This window comes from Simochromis diagramma, unplaced genomic scaffold (assembly GCF_900408965.1).
Source record: "Simochromis diagramma unplaced genomic scaffold, fSimDia1.1 OVJJ01000753.1, whole genome shotgun sequence".
Lineage (NCBI taxonomy): Eukaryota > Metazoa > Chordata > Actinopteri > Cichliformes > Cichlidae > Simochromis > Simochromis diagramma.
In genome coordinates, this window is record NW_024387523.1 from 6,239,235 (window position 1) to 6,255,036 (window position 15,802).

The following is a 15,802-nucleotide window of genomic DNA, read 5'->3' on the forward strand; positions in this document are numbered from 1 at the left end:
TCATCTTCCCATGTGAACGCTCTCATCCTGAAGATGGTCTGAAAAGCCACTAGTCTATGTACGGACATTTCAAGCTTACAGTGACAAGAATACACATTCACACATGGGGATGATTTGCATCATTGACAGTAAAAGGGTTTTGTTGTTCTTTGCAGCATTAAATTCATGTAGACACTAATTTTAAGAAAAATAAATATGAATTAAATATATACACTACAAAATGATTCCCAGTGTTCTGAAAAATAACTAACATTTTATCCACAGCTGTGTTTAAGTTCTAAATCTGAAAATTTCAACACTTACTTGGACCAGTTTTCAGCTGGAAAACCAGGCACCAAGTAAACAGATATAAAGCACAAGCAGTTTGCATAAGTAACATGAAAAAGGGATAAGTAGTCTTGATTTCTTCCTACACTGTTCAACTGTTTGGAAAGGTTTTGTCCGTTATGTTATCCCTACGCATATCTTTTGTATTAGAAAATGGCAGAAACACATTTTAATTTCCTGTACATACTGAACTCCCTATAGCAAGCTGCATTTTGCTGACATAGTTTGTGCCCACTTGTCCTCCCAGAGTAAAGGGTTGCTAAATCAATACAAGGTTGTTGTTAATGTGCACCTTTATTCTATAATGAAATATTTAAGTGATGGGAGCAGCCATTTCTGGGATAGCATCCCCCACCTTTTCTAGTGTATGAGTTTATCAGTAAATGGGGGTCGTTTACAACCACTCACATTCACACCTGCAGCAAACTTAGAATTGCTAATCAACTTAACCCCGCAGATGTCTTTGGACTGTGGGAGGAAGCTCGAGTACCCAGAGAGGACCCATGCAAGCACAGGGAGAACAGGCAGATGCCAACCAGCTGGCGGATTCAACCCAAGACCAGCCCTGCTAGGTACTGAATATTACAATAATCTGAATCATGTGCTATTGACTTTGTAGTCAGCAGATTTCAAATCAGTTAAAGACCTATGAAAGGTTTTGGACAGATAGCCAATACACAATGAAGCTGTTCTGGCAGCACATGGTAGTCCAACACCTTTCTAAGACACTTTTAATTAGATTTTTACCTTGCAACAGAAATTCACACACAGAAAACAAAACACTTTTGCACAAACATGGAAAACATGGAGTGTTTAACTAATATATCTAATACGAACATCTGGTTTATATCATTATTCTTTTATTCTGAGAGAATACTCTGTAACTAGCTTTTCATTTAAAAAAAAAAAAATCAAATCATCTAAGACTAAATTTGCAAACATTGATCTTTTTCTTTCCGTCTTTAAGATGGTTTCTGCAAGTGATTTGCACATCAGAAGCTTCTATCTTGATATTGCAAAAGGATTAGCCTCCGTCATCTGTGATATAAAACAGCAACAAAACAAACTACATACTATCAACTAATATTCCTATTTTAATTTTTGAAGCAGTGATCGCCAAACCCTACTCTATGCTCTGTTTTGTTTTGTTTTTTTGGCTTATAGCCACATTTGACAATACTAAACACATTTTCTAGCAACACAGAAAAACTCCAGAGAATTTCACCCTATGGAAACCAGAACTGACTACTGCTAATCTCGCACATTTGGCAATTCTGCACAAGTCTTCCTTGACCTTTCTTTTGCTGCCAAGTCATCACAAACACAGTGAACAGTTTCCAGCCTTGACACTGAGTCAGACACAAACCACTAACAGCATGCATACTTCTACACAGCTAAAGTGTGGCAGACACACAGCAAACATCCATGGGGTCTACAATTCATAAAAAAAAATGCAAGAGGCAGTTTGTTTGTTTTTTTTTAATCACGGCGGAGGATTTTCCAGATGGCCTTCTAAATGGGGCATTCTCGTGCTTATGTTAGCATGCCAAATTGCCGGCCTGTAACTCAAGCTGCACGTCCAACAAATATTTCATTATGAACTAAATCTATAACAGCAGCAGGGTTTTTATTAAGGCAGTTCATGGTTTAAAAAATTCTTAGAAAAAAAAAAAAATGATAGTACAGCTGTTCATGCTGTTAGCAAGTGTACAGGTATAAGGTCAACCGGTTACGAAGTTAAAGACAAGCAAAACTGGAGTCATGACTGGTAACACTTTGGTCATCTGTGTCAAGAGGATTAGGAGCAGCTAGTGATCCCAACAAAGCCATGTGTCATGGCCACTGAGCTACACACTCCAGCGAGCACTGATCCCCTTAACTGACTCTTTTAACTGCCCCGGCAACTAAGGCGAGCTGACAGCGGGGCTATTTTCAGGCAGAAATCACCCTGGTTTGCACAGGGCCACAGAGAGAAGGGGCCATGGCCCATGCCATCGCTTTCCATTAGGAGAGAATGCAAAACACAGTGAGGACCTCACTTTGCCACTTTGCAGCAAAGAGCAACCTTTTGCTCACGACAGCTCCCACAAACAGATGAGGGACAAATGTGTTGTGACAGCAGCTAATAAGTTGCCTGCGATCTGCTGGTAGTGTGTCACCGTGTGTGTGATTGTCACTGTGAACACATGAAGGTCCATGCGTTGTCTATGTTTATACTGAGAGTATATGCTTTGAATAAAGTAGCAAAACACACCAATAAGAGATAAATAGAGCTGCTAAGAAAGGTTGCATCTTGATACATGAATGCATGATACGCATTTGACATGTTTGATCAGCCTCTGTACTTTTGTATGACAGATTAAAGAGCCAATAGACTAAAATAGCAAGCAGGAACACAAATAACGTCTACAAATAGCCAGGGGCCGTCATAAAACACATTAGACTGCATACCAGTCACACTGATAAGTTTTTTCCTACTGTTTAAAGTATAGTGTTACAGGGGTTATTACAGCATCCTATAAAGTTTCCTGAAAAGCGCTATCTAAGCAAATCTATTACTATTCATGCAGAGATTCCATTTGCATTTAAATGTGCATCACTATTTTCTTCAGATACATCAATTCCTGGTCAGCTGATGTTAACAAGCATCCATACAGCCATTATAAATAGAGCAAACAGTTCAAAAACCAAATGGCAATGCCGTTCCAACTCTCCACTAATGATCATCCGTCCCTAATACATGAGCTCATGGGCTAAAGTATGACCTTGGTCACCAAACCAGGAGGTAACCCAATTACCTTATGCTCTAGGCACTCCATAGAAGATATATTTACTTCAAATAACCTGACAGGGACACAGAGTTTAATTTTCACTGTGGGGGCCTGAATCAAAAAAGTGTATCAAACCAGATGACAGATAGTTTTTATTTTTTGATTAGACTCTTTTAACTTCCTCTTTCAAGTGACATCTCTTTCTGCCTTATTTAGAATCATTCAGCTTTAGCACAATGGTTCCCCGTGCATAGCTCTGTGATGCAGTTTTTCCTATACTGGGTGCTCATATGAATACTGTACCATACTAAATTGAGGCTGGAAATTTAAGCAGTGTTGCAAGAGTGTGTCATTAGAGTTGTACTGATGAATAAATTGCAGAGGTTAAATTCTGGTTTTGAACATATCACTAAGTTACACCTTTTCTCTTTTTATGATTTCCAGTACTAAAGTCTCTGATGCAGGAGAGATGGCCTGCACTTAAAGAGCCAGAAATGAGCAACGAGAGTTAGAAGATTCATATGTGATGATCAAATGTAAGCCATTTTCAGTGGCTACATTTTTATTGGTCATAAAAGTAAAAATCTAAATATCAGTGTTCTCTTAGGGCTGAACAATTATGAACAAAAAAATATTTGATTGGTGTGTCATGTAATATAACACTGCCATGTGCTGCTGTATTTGACCCATGTAGAATTGTTAATGTAAAAATAAAATATGGGCTTCTTATTCACCTAAATTCGGTGCATCTCTTAGAAGGAAAATAAGAAATATGCATATAACTCCAAAAATTGTACTAAAAATTAACACCAAATGAAATCATCAGAGGACAACTTTTACCTGCATTGTTCTACATTCCTGTTAATTAAAACTTTGCAGAGTCCATCTTCTAGAACTAAATTATACAGTTTTCAGTGTACCTGCATGATGGATATAAACAAAATTCAAAAGTACTCCACAGCTGTGAAATCCCTCTACATTTCCCCTGCAATGTTTTGCATACAGCGCAATTATTGCCCCCGAAGCAAACTAATTGCTTGGTGGGGACAATGCAACTTGTGTCCACTATGCTGGCCATTTTACAGAAGCCTTCATTACTTGCAGTGTTTAGTGGACATGTGTGTTTGATCTAACTGAATGTGATGCACTGGTGAGTTCACTTGTCTTTGTGAGCTGATGCGATGTCCGAGATAACGTTGAACATTTGACGTGTCCACATTAGAGATCTTTGCACTGTTTTTCTTGGCCTTATGCACTCATCATACTGCACTTTGTGGTGTGTTTCCAGGCAGTTGAATAACTCAGCTGTGTTGCGTTGGGGTGCAGACGCAATTCTACACCACTCTCAGCATATGATTTGTTGTTGGTTAACATCACTTGCCTTAAATCTGAGCTACTTCCAAACAGTCCACTTCAAGGGATGAGCTTCCCCTTCCCCCTGCTGTGCCGAACATTTGAATTTTGCCATCCAGACTAGTCAAGAAAACTTTAAACTGTATGTTGCAGAGAACAGCTTTGATTGGCACATGTACTCTAGGCACATGGTCAGGTGCTGATTTACAAAGAACTTGATTTGCTTTTTCTTTGCGTTCTTACTGGTGGAAGACACATTTTTAATATCACTCGATCATCTTAATTTAATTCTGGGAAGTCAAAATCCTGATCGAGATTAAAATTCAATTAATTGTGCACCCTTATGTTCTATTCAAGTGTGACACTGAACTGCATAAACACAAAATTCAGCCAGCATCAAGTTATTCACACCTATTTCTACTGTCTAATAATTTCTTTTAGAAAGCCCTTCCATTAAAATTGGAAGGTGCATATTCTATATATTCACATCTTTGGAAAAGAGACACACACACTCACAAGTGTGAGGAGAAGCAACAATAAAAAAAAAAAAAGCTTCATCTACCCGTGCCAATATGACAGTAAGCCAGCAGGCACCTTCCCAAAGACCTGACAGTAAACCAAAATTAAATAGAGCTATTACTGATGCTATTAGTTACAGCTTTGTTTGACAAGTCAACCTGTCTATCTTGATACAGGTCTGCTCATGAAACAGAACACAGCAGGATTACCAAATATTTCATTATTCAATCTGGACATTATTTTTATGTTATTCTTTCTCCAAAGAATAACAGACAAAATGCTTTCTGAATACACTTATATATCAAATTAGCTTTAAAAAAAGCAGCTTCCTATAATACTTAGGGATGCATTACAGTAATGAGATTACCACATCTGCTTGAGATGCTCTGCCATCATACTCACCTCTCTGCAAAATGACTGTCTCTAAAGACACTTTCCTTGAAATGCTCTGGCGCGTGGCAGTGAATATTTGTGCTGTCAAAGGATTAAAACATCACACCATATCTAAAACTATTATAGCTACCACTCTTCCAATTTATTTTACTTTCCTGACACAGCTGAGCAGATTTTAATTTTCTCAAAATAAAAAAAAAAACAGCAAGAAAGAAAGAAAAGCAGTAAAGACTTTTTAAAGGTCACTATTATGAGGTCTTTGAACTGCCATAACTGCAGTCTTCACACAGGAAGCCATTTAGTTATAGCAGGTTTAATTTGCTGCATGGGGGAAAAAACTGGAAGCCATTTGTATGTGTGAATGTTTAGTATTTGACAAGGTGCCAGTTCTCAATTTATCCACTTGCAAAGAGCACATTGTAATGTGCTGTTTAATGTGCATATTACAGCTATTTGCACATTGTGCTGTTTCTATGATAAGGCATGCTGGCATTTTGATTAACCTGCGCTTTAGGAAACCTGCAGAGGTTTGGGACAGACTAGCCCTCCTCCCTCCACAACCATCAGCCCACCTCCACTACCCCTCCATATCCGGAGGAAGGGTGCGGGATCGATGGCATGCCGGGATGCTATTAGAGCTGAGGCAGCCAGGCAGCTACAAGTTCAAAAGCAAAGTGTGGGAGGAGAAATAACACAAGGTAATTATCTGGGCCCCGCTAGCTACCGCCAAGGTAATCTGTAGAGTGGAGGACGAAGGGGGGTTGCGGAGGTGGTGCTCAGGATGTCGGTCCATATTTGGCTCAACTCACTGCACTCAGTTCAATCCAGCAAAAGCTGATGAAGACAAAATCTTTCACTTTACTTTCCTCACATATTCTTTGCATTTTGATACATTAGCTATTATATCACCTTTCACTGGATCGTGCTGAACTTGAATGTTAATCGAAAAAATTAGGCACCACAGATAATGATATATATAAACAGAAGACATCCCAAGCTTTCGCACTGCAGCTGAAGCCACATTGCCTAGCAAGGTGAGATGCCATCTGCTTTTTTACAGTTATCTTAATAATCACGATGAGCAAGAAGTAATTAAGCAAGTGCACCAACAGCATCTGGACAAGTCATCACAAAGTCAAGAAAGTTCCACTAACCTGACTTGAGCTCGCTCAGGTTGATTTTACAGTTTAGCAAACATGAAATTCATTCAAATCTGGACCCAGTAACATTTGCACAGGTTTCAATTTTCGGATCGTTCATTTGAAAGTGCACACAAATTCAGTCGAAGCAATTTAACATAATTTGCTTCCTCTGTTCCTGAATGTTTGTCATTTGTGTAATCAAATATAACAGCAATAATCACTGGTACGACTGTTCCACTCCACGCATAAAAGCTCACTCCCCAGTGACTCATTTCTAATGGAAAGAAAACACAAATTACCACATCGAGGGAGGAATAGATCAGTCGGTTTTACATTCATGAGAGATAAAATAAACTGTCCGTAAAAAATAGAGTGCACACAGGTACAGGCATTAACACACTCACGTAGACAGCCCCTTTAGAAAACTGTAGAGAACAATTATAAAAACTGCATGCTCAGCAAGCTAACTCCTACAAGCAGCCATAGGCTTTGCACTGCCGACTTATTTTTGCTTCCAGTGCAGTTAATGAGTTAAAGGTCAGTAGGCTGTTATGACACCAATTAGTGCAATATTTCAAATCAGCACTGGTGCTCATCAGCAGTGGTGGGCCGATGCTTTGAGATTTCAACAGAGCTAATTGGAGAATAATTCGCACAAGGCGATTCATCATGGTGAGGGATGCAACTGAAAGAATCCCTCAGGGTCGTTTAGAGGTCACGGACTGCACTTGAGATAGTGTCACGGATCAACGTGGGGGTAAGGGCACAGCAAATATCCGTGCGGGACCACGTTAGGGTTAAGTGCACGATCAGATTCAGCACATTATAAATCAACACTTGTGTTTCTTCTACAAAATGCATGGGTGCTGAGCTGAGACTTTTCTTTCTCTCTTGTCAGAGGCTCTTCGTGGGCGTTTTTAATTTTTCGTTCCTCCTGACAGGTCATTTCAGAGAGCCATTTGTGGTCTGAACACTCCCTACATTAGTCAGTTACTCCATACACATCTGGGCACACTGCCGAGGGTGGATCAGATGCTGTGACTTTTGACTGTCTGGTCATCAGCTGACCTTTAGCAGAAAGACACCTTACAACAGCTGGAGTCTCTTCTGTGCACAAATGTCCAAACAAAGGGCCAAACAAAGTAGCAAGCTACTGCAGAAGTAGCAAGCTATGTTAGTTACCTTTCAGTCTGAAATGTTTAGTTATGAACAAACACCCTAAAATATTCATGTAATAATAGTACAGACGCAAGATTAAAATAGTGAATCCTGGTGTCTCTGATCCACTGATACGGATTATCAACGGTGAATCAAGTGGGGTCAAATGTTAAATCCAGGATACCAATTATATATTATTAAACCTATAACTCAGTTTATGGTTGGTCAATTGACACCATGGTGTTAATAGAAAACAACCAAGCTGAAAAAAAACATTTGGTGAGACATTTTAAATGCCCTTTTTGAAAAAAAGCCTGCTCAAAAAGAACAGCCTACAGTTAGCATGCAACATTAAAAGTACAAGCTTGGGATTAATTGCTCACTAAAGGGTTTTTCATCAGGTTGAAACAAATGTTAAACCTTTACTTTCTTATTCCTGGGAATACAGGGTCAGTCTGGGGATTCAAACGGGAAAATATACTTTCGCCACCTAACTTCCTTAACCTTTATGCAACAGCTGACTGAACTCATGATGACCTTATATGCCACCGCAGCTCTAAGCCTGCGCCCACAGGCCAAACTGTGTCACCTCATTCTGTATGATGTATCACTAATAAACAACAGGGCAGGCGAGAGGCGAGCACCCTTTAACAAGGACAGTGCAGTGGTCCATTTCCACTGATGACACCTTGATGAATTAACACTCCAGAGGAATCGATGAATCCACGGCCGCAGTGGCCTGCTCGCCAAACAGTTGGTCAGGCCAGTGTCACTGGGACCCGCGGTCCCCAGGCGATGTTTCTGTGAAAATGCACCACTTATTAGAATTATCTACTCTGCTAATTAACAACAGAGAATGGTGAAAAAAATTTAAAAGGATAAAAAAATGCCCACTTCTGCTTGTTTCAATTAGAAAAAGGTTAAATGACAGCAACAGTGGTCTTGTTGCATGTTGTGGTTTGTTGTCTGCTTATGTGGAAACACCCACAGTAAAATTAAAAACTAATGTTTAATGTTGCCACTGTGAGCTTGTTAGAAAACCTCTGCTCTCTGAAATGTAAGCCTTCATGCCCCATTGCTTCACAGTGCAGCACAAACAGCTAAACACTGACAAATGCCCCTGTTCGACATTAACAGACTGCACTCAGCCTTCCAAGGTGGCAACATTTATCATTACAGCCATTAATGTAAGATATTTGTACAAAGGTTTTGATTTGTCAGTAGACAATAAAAGCAGACATGGACGAGTCAATGTTGGATTTAAAAGGCATAAGTTGAGGTTTGAAAAATAAAATCTTCACACCAACTGCAGGTGGTTGACCAGTGTATGTGTGGAAATTCTGATGGTCTTATTGTGCTGAATACCTCAAAGGCAGGAGATCTTCTATCCAGTCTTATAGAGGGTGTGTATTCATGTGTATGTCAAAGGACTGTAATAAGAGACTTTAGTGAACTACCTGAAAGGATTCAGATAGCGAACATAATCTAAGTTTGCATGGTCACAAAGTATGTTATCCTACAGTACTATTGCACGATTACAACTTATACAAGAATTTGTCACAGACTGCAGTAACTGCAACAAAGCAACTAGCTCCATGAGCAAAGGGTGTTTTTGTTACAGTTCCATTATTCCACAGGTCCATATTCAACATCCTTTGTCCAATACATTCACCATCGCTCCTCTTGCACATGTCCAAACCATGTCAGCCTTGCCTTATAAATTGAGCTGTTCCACTGCCCTCCCTCTCATTTCCACACACGTATCCACTGGCTTTCATTCCTCTTCTCTCCAGAGTATACCTCCTCCTCTCTTCCACCTCCTCCCCACTCTCACTACAGATCATGTCGTCTGTGAGCATCATAGTCCACGGAGGCTCCTGCCTGATCTCATCTGTCAACCTGTCCATCACCGGTGCAAACAAGAAAGGGCTCACAGCTGATCCCTGATGTAATCCCACCCCCACCTTGAACCCATCTGTCAATCCTACTGCACACCTCACAACTGTCTTGCCCTTACATACTTCTCTGCCACTCCTGACTCTTCGTGCAGTACAGTTCTTATCATCACTTTATTATATGCTTTCTCTTAGTCCACAAAGACTCACAGCAACTCCTTCACTCTCAAAGCAAATATCACATTTGTAGTACTCTTTCCTGGCATGAGACAAAGGGCCACAAGCCAGTGTAGTCCTAGTGTCAGTCACAAACCAGAGGGATGCATCAGGAAGGGCATATTCGCCAAATCAAATATGTAGCTCATCAAGAATGAGGTCGCTAGCATTAAATGTGAAAGTAAAAGTACTGAAGTAATAGTTGCTTTATTTGATCGCAGCTGCAGAAAAATCCCCTAACTCATTAAACTGCAGACATTTTAGACATAAGTGCAAAGACTTCCTTCAGGTTAATACCTAATATTAAGTAGAGTTAAATGCTACAATAACAAGCTGAAACTCAACCTAAAATAACTGCATTATATGATTATGAGTTTTTGATGTTAGTTTAATGCTTCAGGGGCCCTTTCACCTCACTAAGTTGGAAACCCTAAAGCGTGATGTCGATTACTGTACGCTCAAACTCTGCTCAAAGAACTCAAAATTGATACAGCAAGCCATGACAAGCAACCCATTCAGAGCTGCCAGTAGCAGTCAGTCCAGTCATCTAGTGAATGTTTTTGATATCTGTTGTGGTTATTCTGCCTCTATCTCTTCTCTGCTCTGAGGCGTGCAGAGCCTCTCGGGCTGATTGACGGAAAGAGGTTCTGGCTCCTGCCAGAGAAGCATGATTGACATCCTTGAGATGGAGCACAGCCAGTGAGGATTTTACTGTCACTCTTGGACGTGCAGAGGGCTCCAAAATGGCAGAGGGTTGATATGTTTGAGAATGAGCGCTCGCATGAGGGAACTGCACAATCCACTTGGGTTTTGATAAGTAATAGGAACAGGTCCATACCACAGCGGTGCTTGATATTTTTGCGTTGACTGGACCCTTTAAAACAACTGAGGCATGAGAGCAAAAGTAACTATAGTTTTGAAGCAACAATGCTTTGCAAACATGTCCTTGCAGAACTGGAGAAGTGTCGAAGCTCATGATTGAGGACTGACAACGCTTAACACTAGAGACGGTCCGATATAGGGTTTTTAAGACCAATACTGTTAATAGGGAATTTAAAAATAAGATATTGGCCGATATTTATTCTTTCAGGCACACAAAACAAGCAGGTTTCCCAAACATTTCTTATAAGCTGTTATTTATGAGCCATTACTTATATAATATGGCAATGTAGGTTAAAAATAAACGTGTTATAATGTTGCAACAAGTTATGATTATTCATTCATGGCCTGCCGAAAGAACGAGATCGCGGATACAAGCGGCAGAAATGAGCTTCCTCCGAAGGGTGGCTGGCCTCTCCCTTAGAGATAGGGTGAGAAGTTCGGCCATCCGGGAGGGGCTCAGAGTAGAGCAGCTGCTGCTCCACATCGAAAGGAGCCAGCTGAGGTGGTTCGGGCATCTGACAAGGATGCCCCCTGGGCGCCTCCTGGGTGAGGTGTTCCAGGCATGTCCCACCGGGAGGAGGCCCCGGGGCAGACCCAGGACACACTGGAGAGATTATATCTCTCGGCTGGCCTGGGAACGCCTTGGTGTTCCCCCGGATAAGCTGGAGGAGGTGGCTGAGGAGAGGGAGGTCTGGGCCTCTTTGCTTAGGCTGCTGCCCCCGCGACCCGGTCTCGGATAAAGCGGATGAAGATGGATGGATGGATGGATGGGCCTGCCTAACGCTCTAATGTGTTTGTCGCATTCCAATCACGTGCGTTGCAAACAGGTAAGCTGCAGAGCGCCCTTTTTATAGGGCAAGAAATTAAAATTATTTGTTGATACCAATATATCAGCAAATAGCTAGGATAGGCTAATATTGCTAGCTGCCAATATCCATTGTGCTCTTCCTAACCCAAATCAAATCAAATCACTTTTATTGTCACATCACATGTGCAGGTACATTGGTACAGCACATGCGAGTGAAATTCTTGTGTGCGAGCTTCACAAGCAACAGAGTTGTGCAAAATACAATAACATAAACAGGCAAAATATACGAATGGCTAAATCTGAAACGCCCCACAACATAAAAAAAATGTATTGGCAAAAAAATGCAACTTGGCTTTTAAGCACTGGAAAATAAAACACACTCAAAGTACAGGATATTTCCCACATAGCTCAACAGACAGGCAGGATCTCATCACTCAACACACACACACACATGTACAGACACACCCAGACCCAGCGCCTGCAGATGTGCAGCAGTGGGAGCCTGTAACTCACTTTTTTGTCGTCTTTCTGCGTTGCTGGCTGTGCATCCTTACTGTGGTTGTCAGTGGAAGGCCTGCCACCGGCATCCATCTGTCTGTCATCCACTTCATTCTGCTGATCGGCCCCTGACCGAGGAGAGCCCAGAGGGCAGGGCTCAGGCTGCTGAACACCACTTTGGACCTCCATCTTCCCCTGCAGTGCCTTTTAATGGTAGCACGAGATTGCAGAAAATAATGACGGAAAGAGTGGATAAATGAAACACTTGGACTGACTTACAATTTATGGTTGTTTTCACAAAATCTCTGCACCAGTGTTTGTATTCTGAGACATATCTCAGTCTGACATCACTATCGATTTCCAGTATTTATTATAAAAGTCGTTCGAGCTTTTCTGCATTATAAGTCATATCACTGGAACACAACACTGGGGTAGATATAATCCCATCTTTAAAATTTTCAAAAACAAGGGAGACATTTAGACATTTCACATCAATAAAGGCACGGGTGTAATCACTAATATTAAATGGCATTAAAGCTGGAGTCTGTTTAGGTAAGTTAGCCTTTAGGATTTGGGTATCATGCATGACTAACTGGAAAATTTGAGGACACTCAGTCATAGTTAACAAGTAAAAGGTCTGTCAAGGAAATTCCCATCAGGCTCTGGTTGCCATTCTCTCAGCTACAAATGAAATAATTAAAACTTAATAATAATGATTATATCACAGCACAAAATGATTTGCTATCCTTCCCATGGCACTGCACTGTATCCTAACCTAACCTCTGACTTTGCACAATATTATTAGTCCCCATGTGAAAATGTAATTTTTATAAAGGGAATTACCCAAGTGCTGTTAAACAAAGCATAAAAGTTTTATTCTGAATGTAATGGATCACTTTAATCCATGAAACCCTGAAACTACCAGGGTCAAAATGATTAGCCCACCCAACGCTAATAGTCGATTGTGTATCCTATCTGCTGAAAAACAGCACACAGTCATTTGTTGTAGTTTTAGGTAAGTCTCACACACGTCTCCTGATCTGAGCCTATTCTTTTTTGGTGAATTTTACATGCTCCTCCAAATTTGTGGTCTTCTGGCATGGACTTCCCTCTTCAGTTCACCCTACAGATTCTTAATGGAATTCAAGATAGTGCAGGCCAGTCAATGGCATTCACTTTGCTCTTATGGAAGTAGTTCTTCACCAGGGCTGACGTATGTATTGTGTTGCTATTGTGTTTTGGTGCTGGCTGCTTGAGGTTTTCTTTCAGAATCTTCACGTCCTTCGTTCTTCGTGATTCCTCCCACATTGATGAAATTCCCAGTTCCAGACACACTGAAGCATCCCACAGCATAATACTCCCACCGCCGTGTTTCACCGTGGGGACTGGGGACAATATTCTTTGGGTTTTACACCTCTCCCATCTTTCTCCAAACCAAAGCGTCTTTGTGGCTAAAGAGCTCCTTTATACACTGGAAGAATGTGCTTCCAGCATGCATAATGTTTCTCTTTCTTTAGTTTGTCCTAAAAGTGTCTCTTCTGCAAAAGCAGAGTTTATCTTGATCTGCAACCTTGCAGTCCACTCTTGTGCAGGTTTCAAGTGATTTTCTTCATTCAGACTACAATTCCAGACTTGGTTAAGTCACTCACATCTTGGCTGTTGTTCTGGAGTCTAAACACATCATTAATCACTAGTTTTCTTTTAAGGGTCTTTGAAATCTTTCTCTTCTTACCTCCGATGGGCTTGTTCTGTACACCGTGGCTCTCTTTGAGTTTCTTAATGATACTTCTCACTCCAGTTGATGACACTTGGAAACAGTGTCATAACTTTGCATATCCATCGCATCCTTTGTGAGCATCAACAACTCCTTTTTCTCGAGTTAACTGATTTATTTTGTTGTTGTCATGAGGGTTTCTCAGGTGTGAGCTCAAACCTTTGCTGAAGTGTTTATACTGTGTGTAAATTGGAAGATAAACCTCAGTTTTCATTTTATTTTACAAGCTTTGGGCAACGTTAAAGCACATAATTGCACAGCAGTGGTTTGTGCTATGGCTCAAAAAAAGGTCAGTTTTCAGTGGGCTAATAACCCTGGTCATTTGGGGTGGGTTTTTTTTAACCCAGATATTATGCCGTTATTGTGTGGAAATCTAAAGCGAACTAATATTTTTAGAAATAGGATGTTGAAAATCCCTTACTCTGTTAAAAAGCATTTGGGAAGATTTTGAGAAAAACTTTCATTTTGGGGACTAATAATTCTCTCCTAATCTGTATGTGTTTGTCACACTGAGAGCACTTAAAAAAATAAACTGGATAAATAACAGATGTTTAAAAAAAAATTCTGATCAAACAACATGTTTTAAATTGTAACCTTATAATCTAGAACAAAAAAAAAAATCATTTAACAGTGTGGTGCATGCAAGGAAGCATTATCTCAGTAGTGAGGACTTGTTTTTCCAGGTCCCCGAACAATAAAGCAGAAGACAAACAAAGTAAAGACAAGTGACCTCGTTTGAAGGACAGATCTGAAATCAGCATCGGGTCGATGTTTAGCATCTGAGTTGCTTCATTTTGCATTCTGGGGCCATTAATAAGTTATGAGGTCAGTTGGTTGTTCTTGCAACTGAGATGAGCTGCCTCATAAATACATGTCCTGAAGGACCTTTCACTGAGCATTATAACACTGCAGCCCAGTGAAAACTGGCACAGACACAGACAGGTGAACTTCACCTGTTGGTCCCCGTTAATGAACCCTTGTGATGTTCCTCGAGTATTATCATTTAATTGTTATAATGCAAAAAGGTTACAAAAGCACTAAGTGGGACTAGAAGTGACTAACTCTGCAAAGATTATCTTAGCGTGTGGCGTGTCAAAGAATACACCTCTTGCCGGTCTCTCTATGTTTGGCACCTAGCAGGTGAGGCCCGAGGTCAGTGCAACATTCAGTGTTCAAAGTTCTCCTTCTTCAGCTGCTAATGTGAACTCGCCTGCTAGGTCTTCCGTTCACGCTCACAGCTAAAAATGAAGCTGCAGCTAACAGTGGACGTTTCACTTAATGCACACCAGAGCAACTCAAACATTTTCTAACGTCGTCCCGACTTCAAGCGACACAAACATCCTCCCGAGGGGGTTGTCGCTCCTAGCGCTGTGCCTGTGATATTACAATGGCTTCAACAGCGTAACGGCAGCGGCACACCAACACAAACAAGTTCCAAAAGAATGCCGAAATACCTCTGTCACTTCTTGGCTCCTCGTTATGTCAGAAGCATATCAAGAGGAAGATGCGGTAGTGCAAATTGCTTTACATCTCTGTTGTTGCTCTGACGCGGAAAGCCACAGCAGTCTGGGGCACAACAACAGGCAACCGCTTCATTTAGTTGTATGAGAAGTTATTCCGTCAAAAGCTGGCCGCGAGGCTTTGAGACGCTCAGCTCGAGCCCAGGAGGCAGTGCACGATGTCAAAGCCACACAAGCCGCTTCAGCTGCTGCTGCTGTCACGGCGGGCGTGTCCCCGCAAGCTGTCATCAAACAAACCCACCTCCCGGTTACACCGAGCCCGTGTCAAAAATGCTGCCTTCAGGTACACCTCGAAATATCCGAGAGAGCTGACGTTTGACATCGCTGTCGTAGAAAAGTTGCTATAAAGCAAGCCGCTTTTCATACTGAAAAGTAGCAAAAAAGATTAAAACGTTAATGTTATTTTTTTGTTATTATTTATAAGAAACGTAGTCATTTGAAATCGTAGCGAGTGTCCTCTATGTTGCACTTTTTTCACACAAATGGCAAAAAGAAAGCAGACATACTACTCTGCACGAAATGAGAGTATAACACAGCTGCTAATTG

The 15,802-nt window shown here is 41.0% G+C and overlaps 1 protein-coding gene across 6 annotated transcripts in view; it reads right to left on the minus strand.

Moving 5' to 3' along the window:
- The window catches only part of LOC120726439 (RNA-binding motif, single-stranded-interacting protein 3-like), a 289,992-nt gene extending 274,509 nt beyond the window's left edge, over nt 1-15,483 (minus strand). For 3 of the 6 annotated variants that reach the window (XM_040020026.1, XM_040020028.1, XM_040020032.1), the window contains exons 1-2: nt 15,191-15,483; nt 11,978-12,166 (exon numbers count right to left, since the gene is read on the minus strand). In XM_040020026.1, coding sequence (XP_039875960.1) covers nt 11,978-12,151 — 174 coding nt within the window. In that variant the 5' untranslated portion in view covers nt 12,152-12,166; nt 15,191-15,483. The remainder of the gene's footprint in view (nt 1-11,977; nt 12,167-15,190) is intronic. The other 3 variants (XM_040020031.1, XM_040020027.1, XM_040020025.1) reach the window with 1 other exon arrangement.
- Nucleotides 15,484-15,802: the final 319 nt, after the last annotated feature.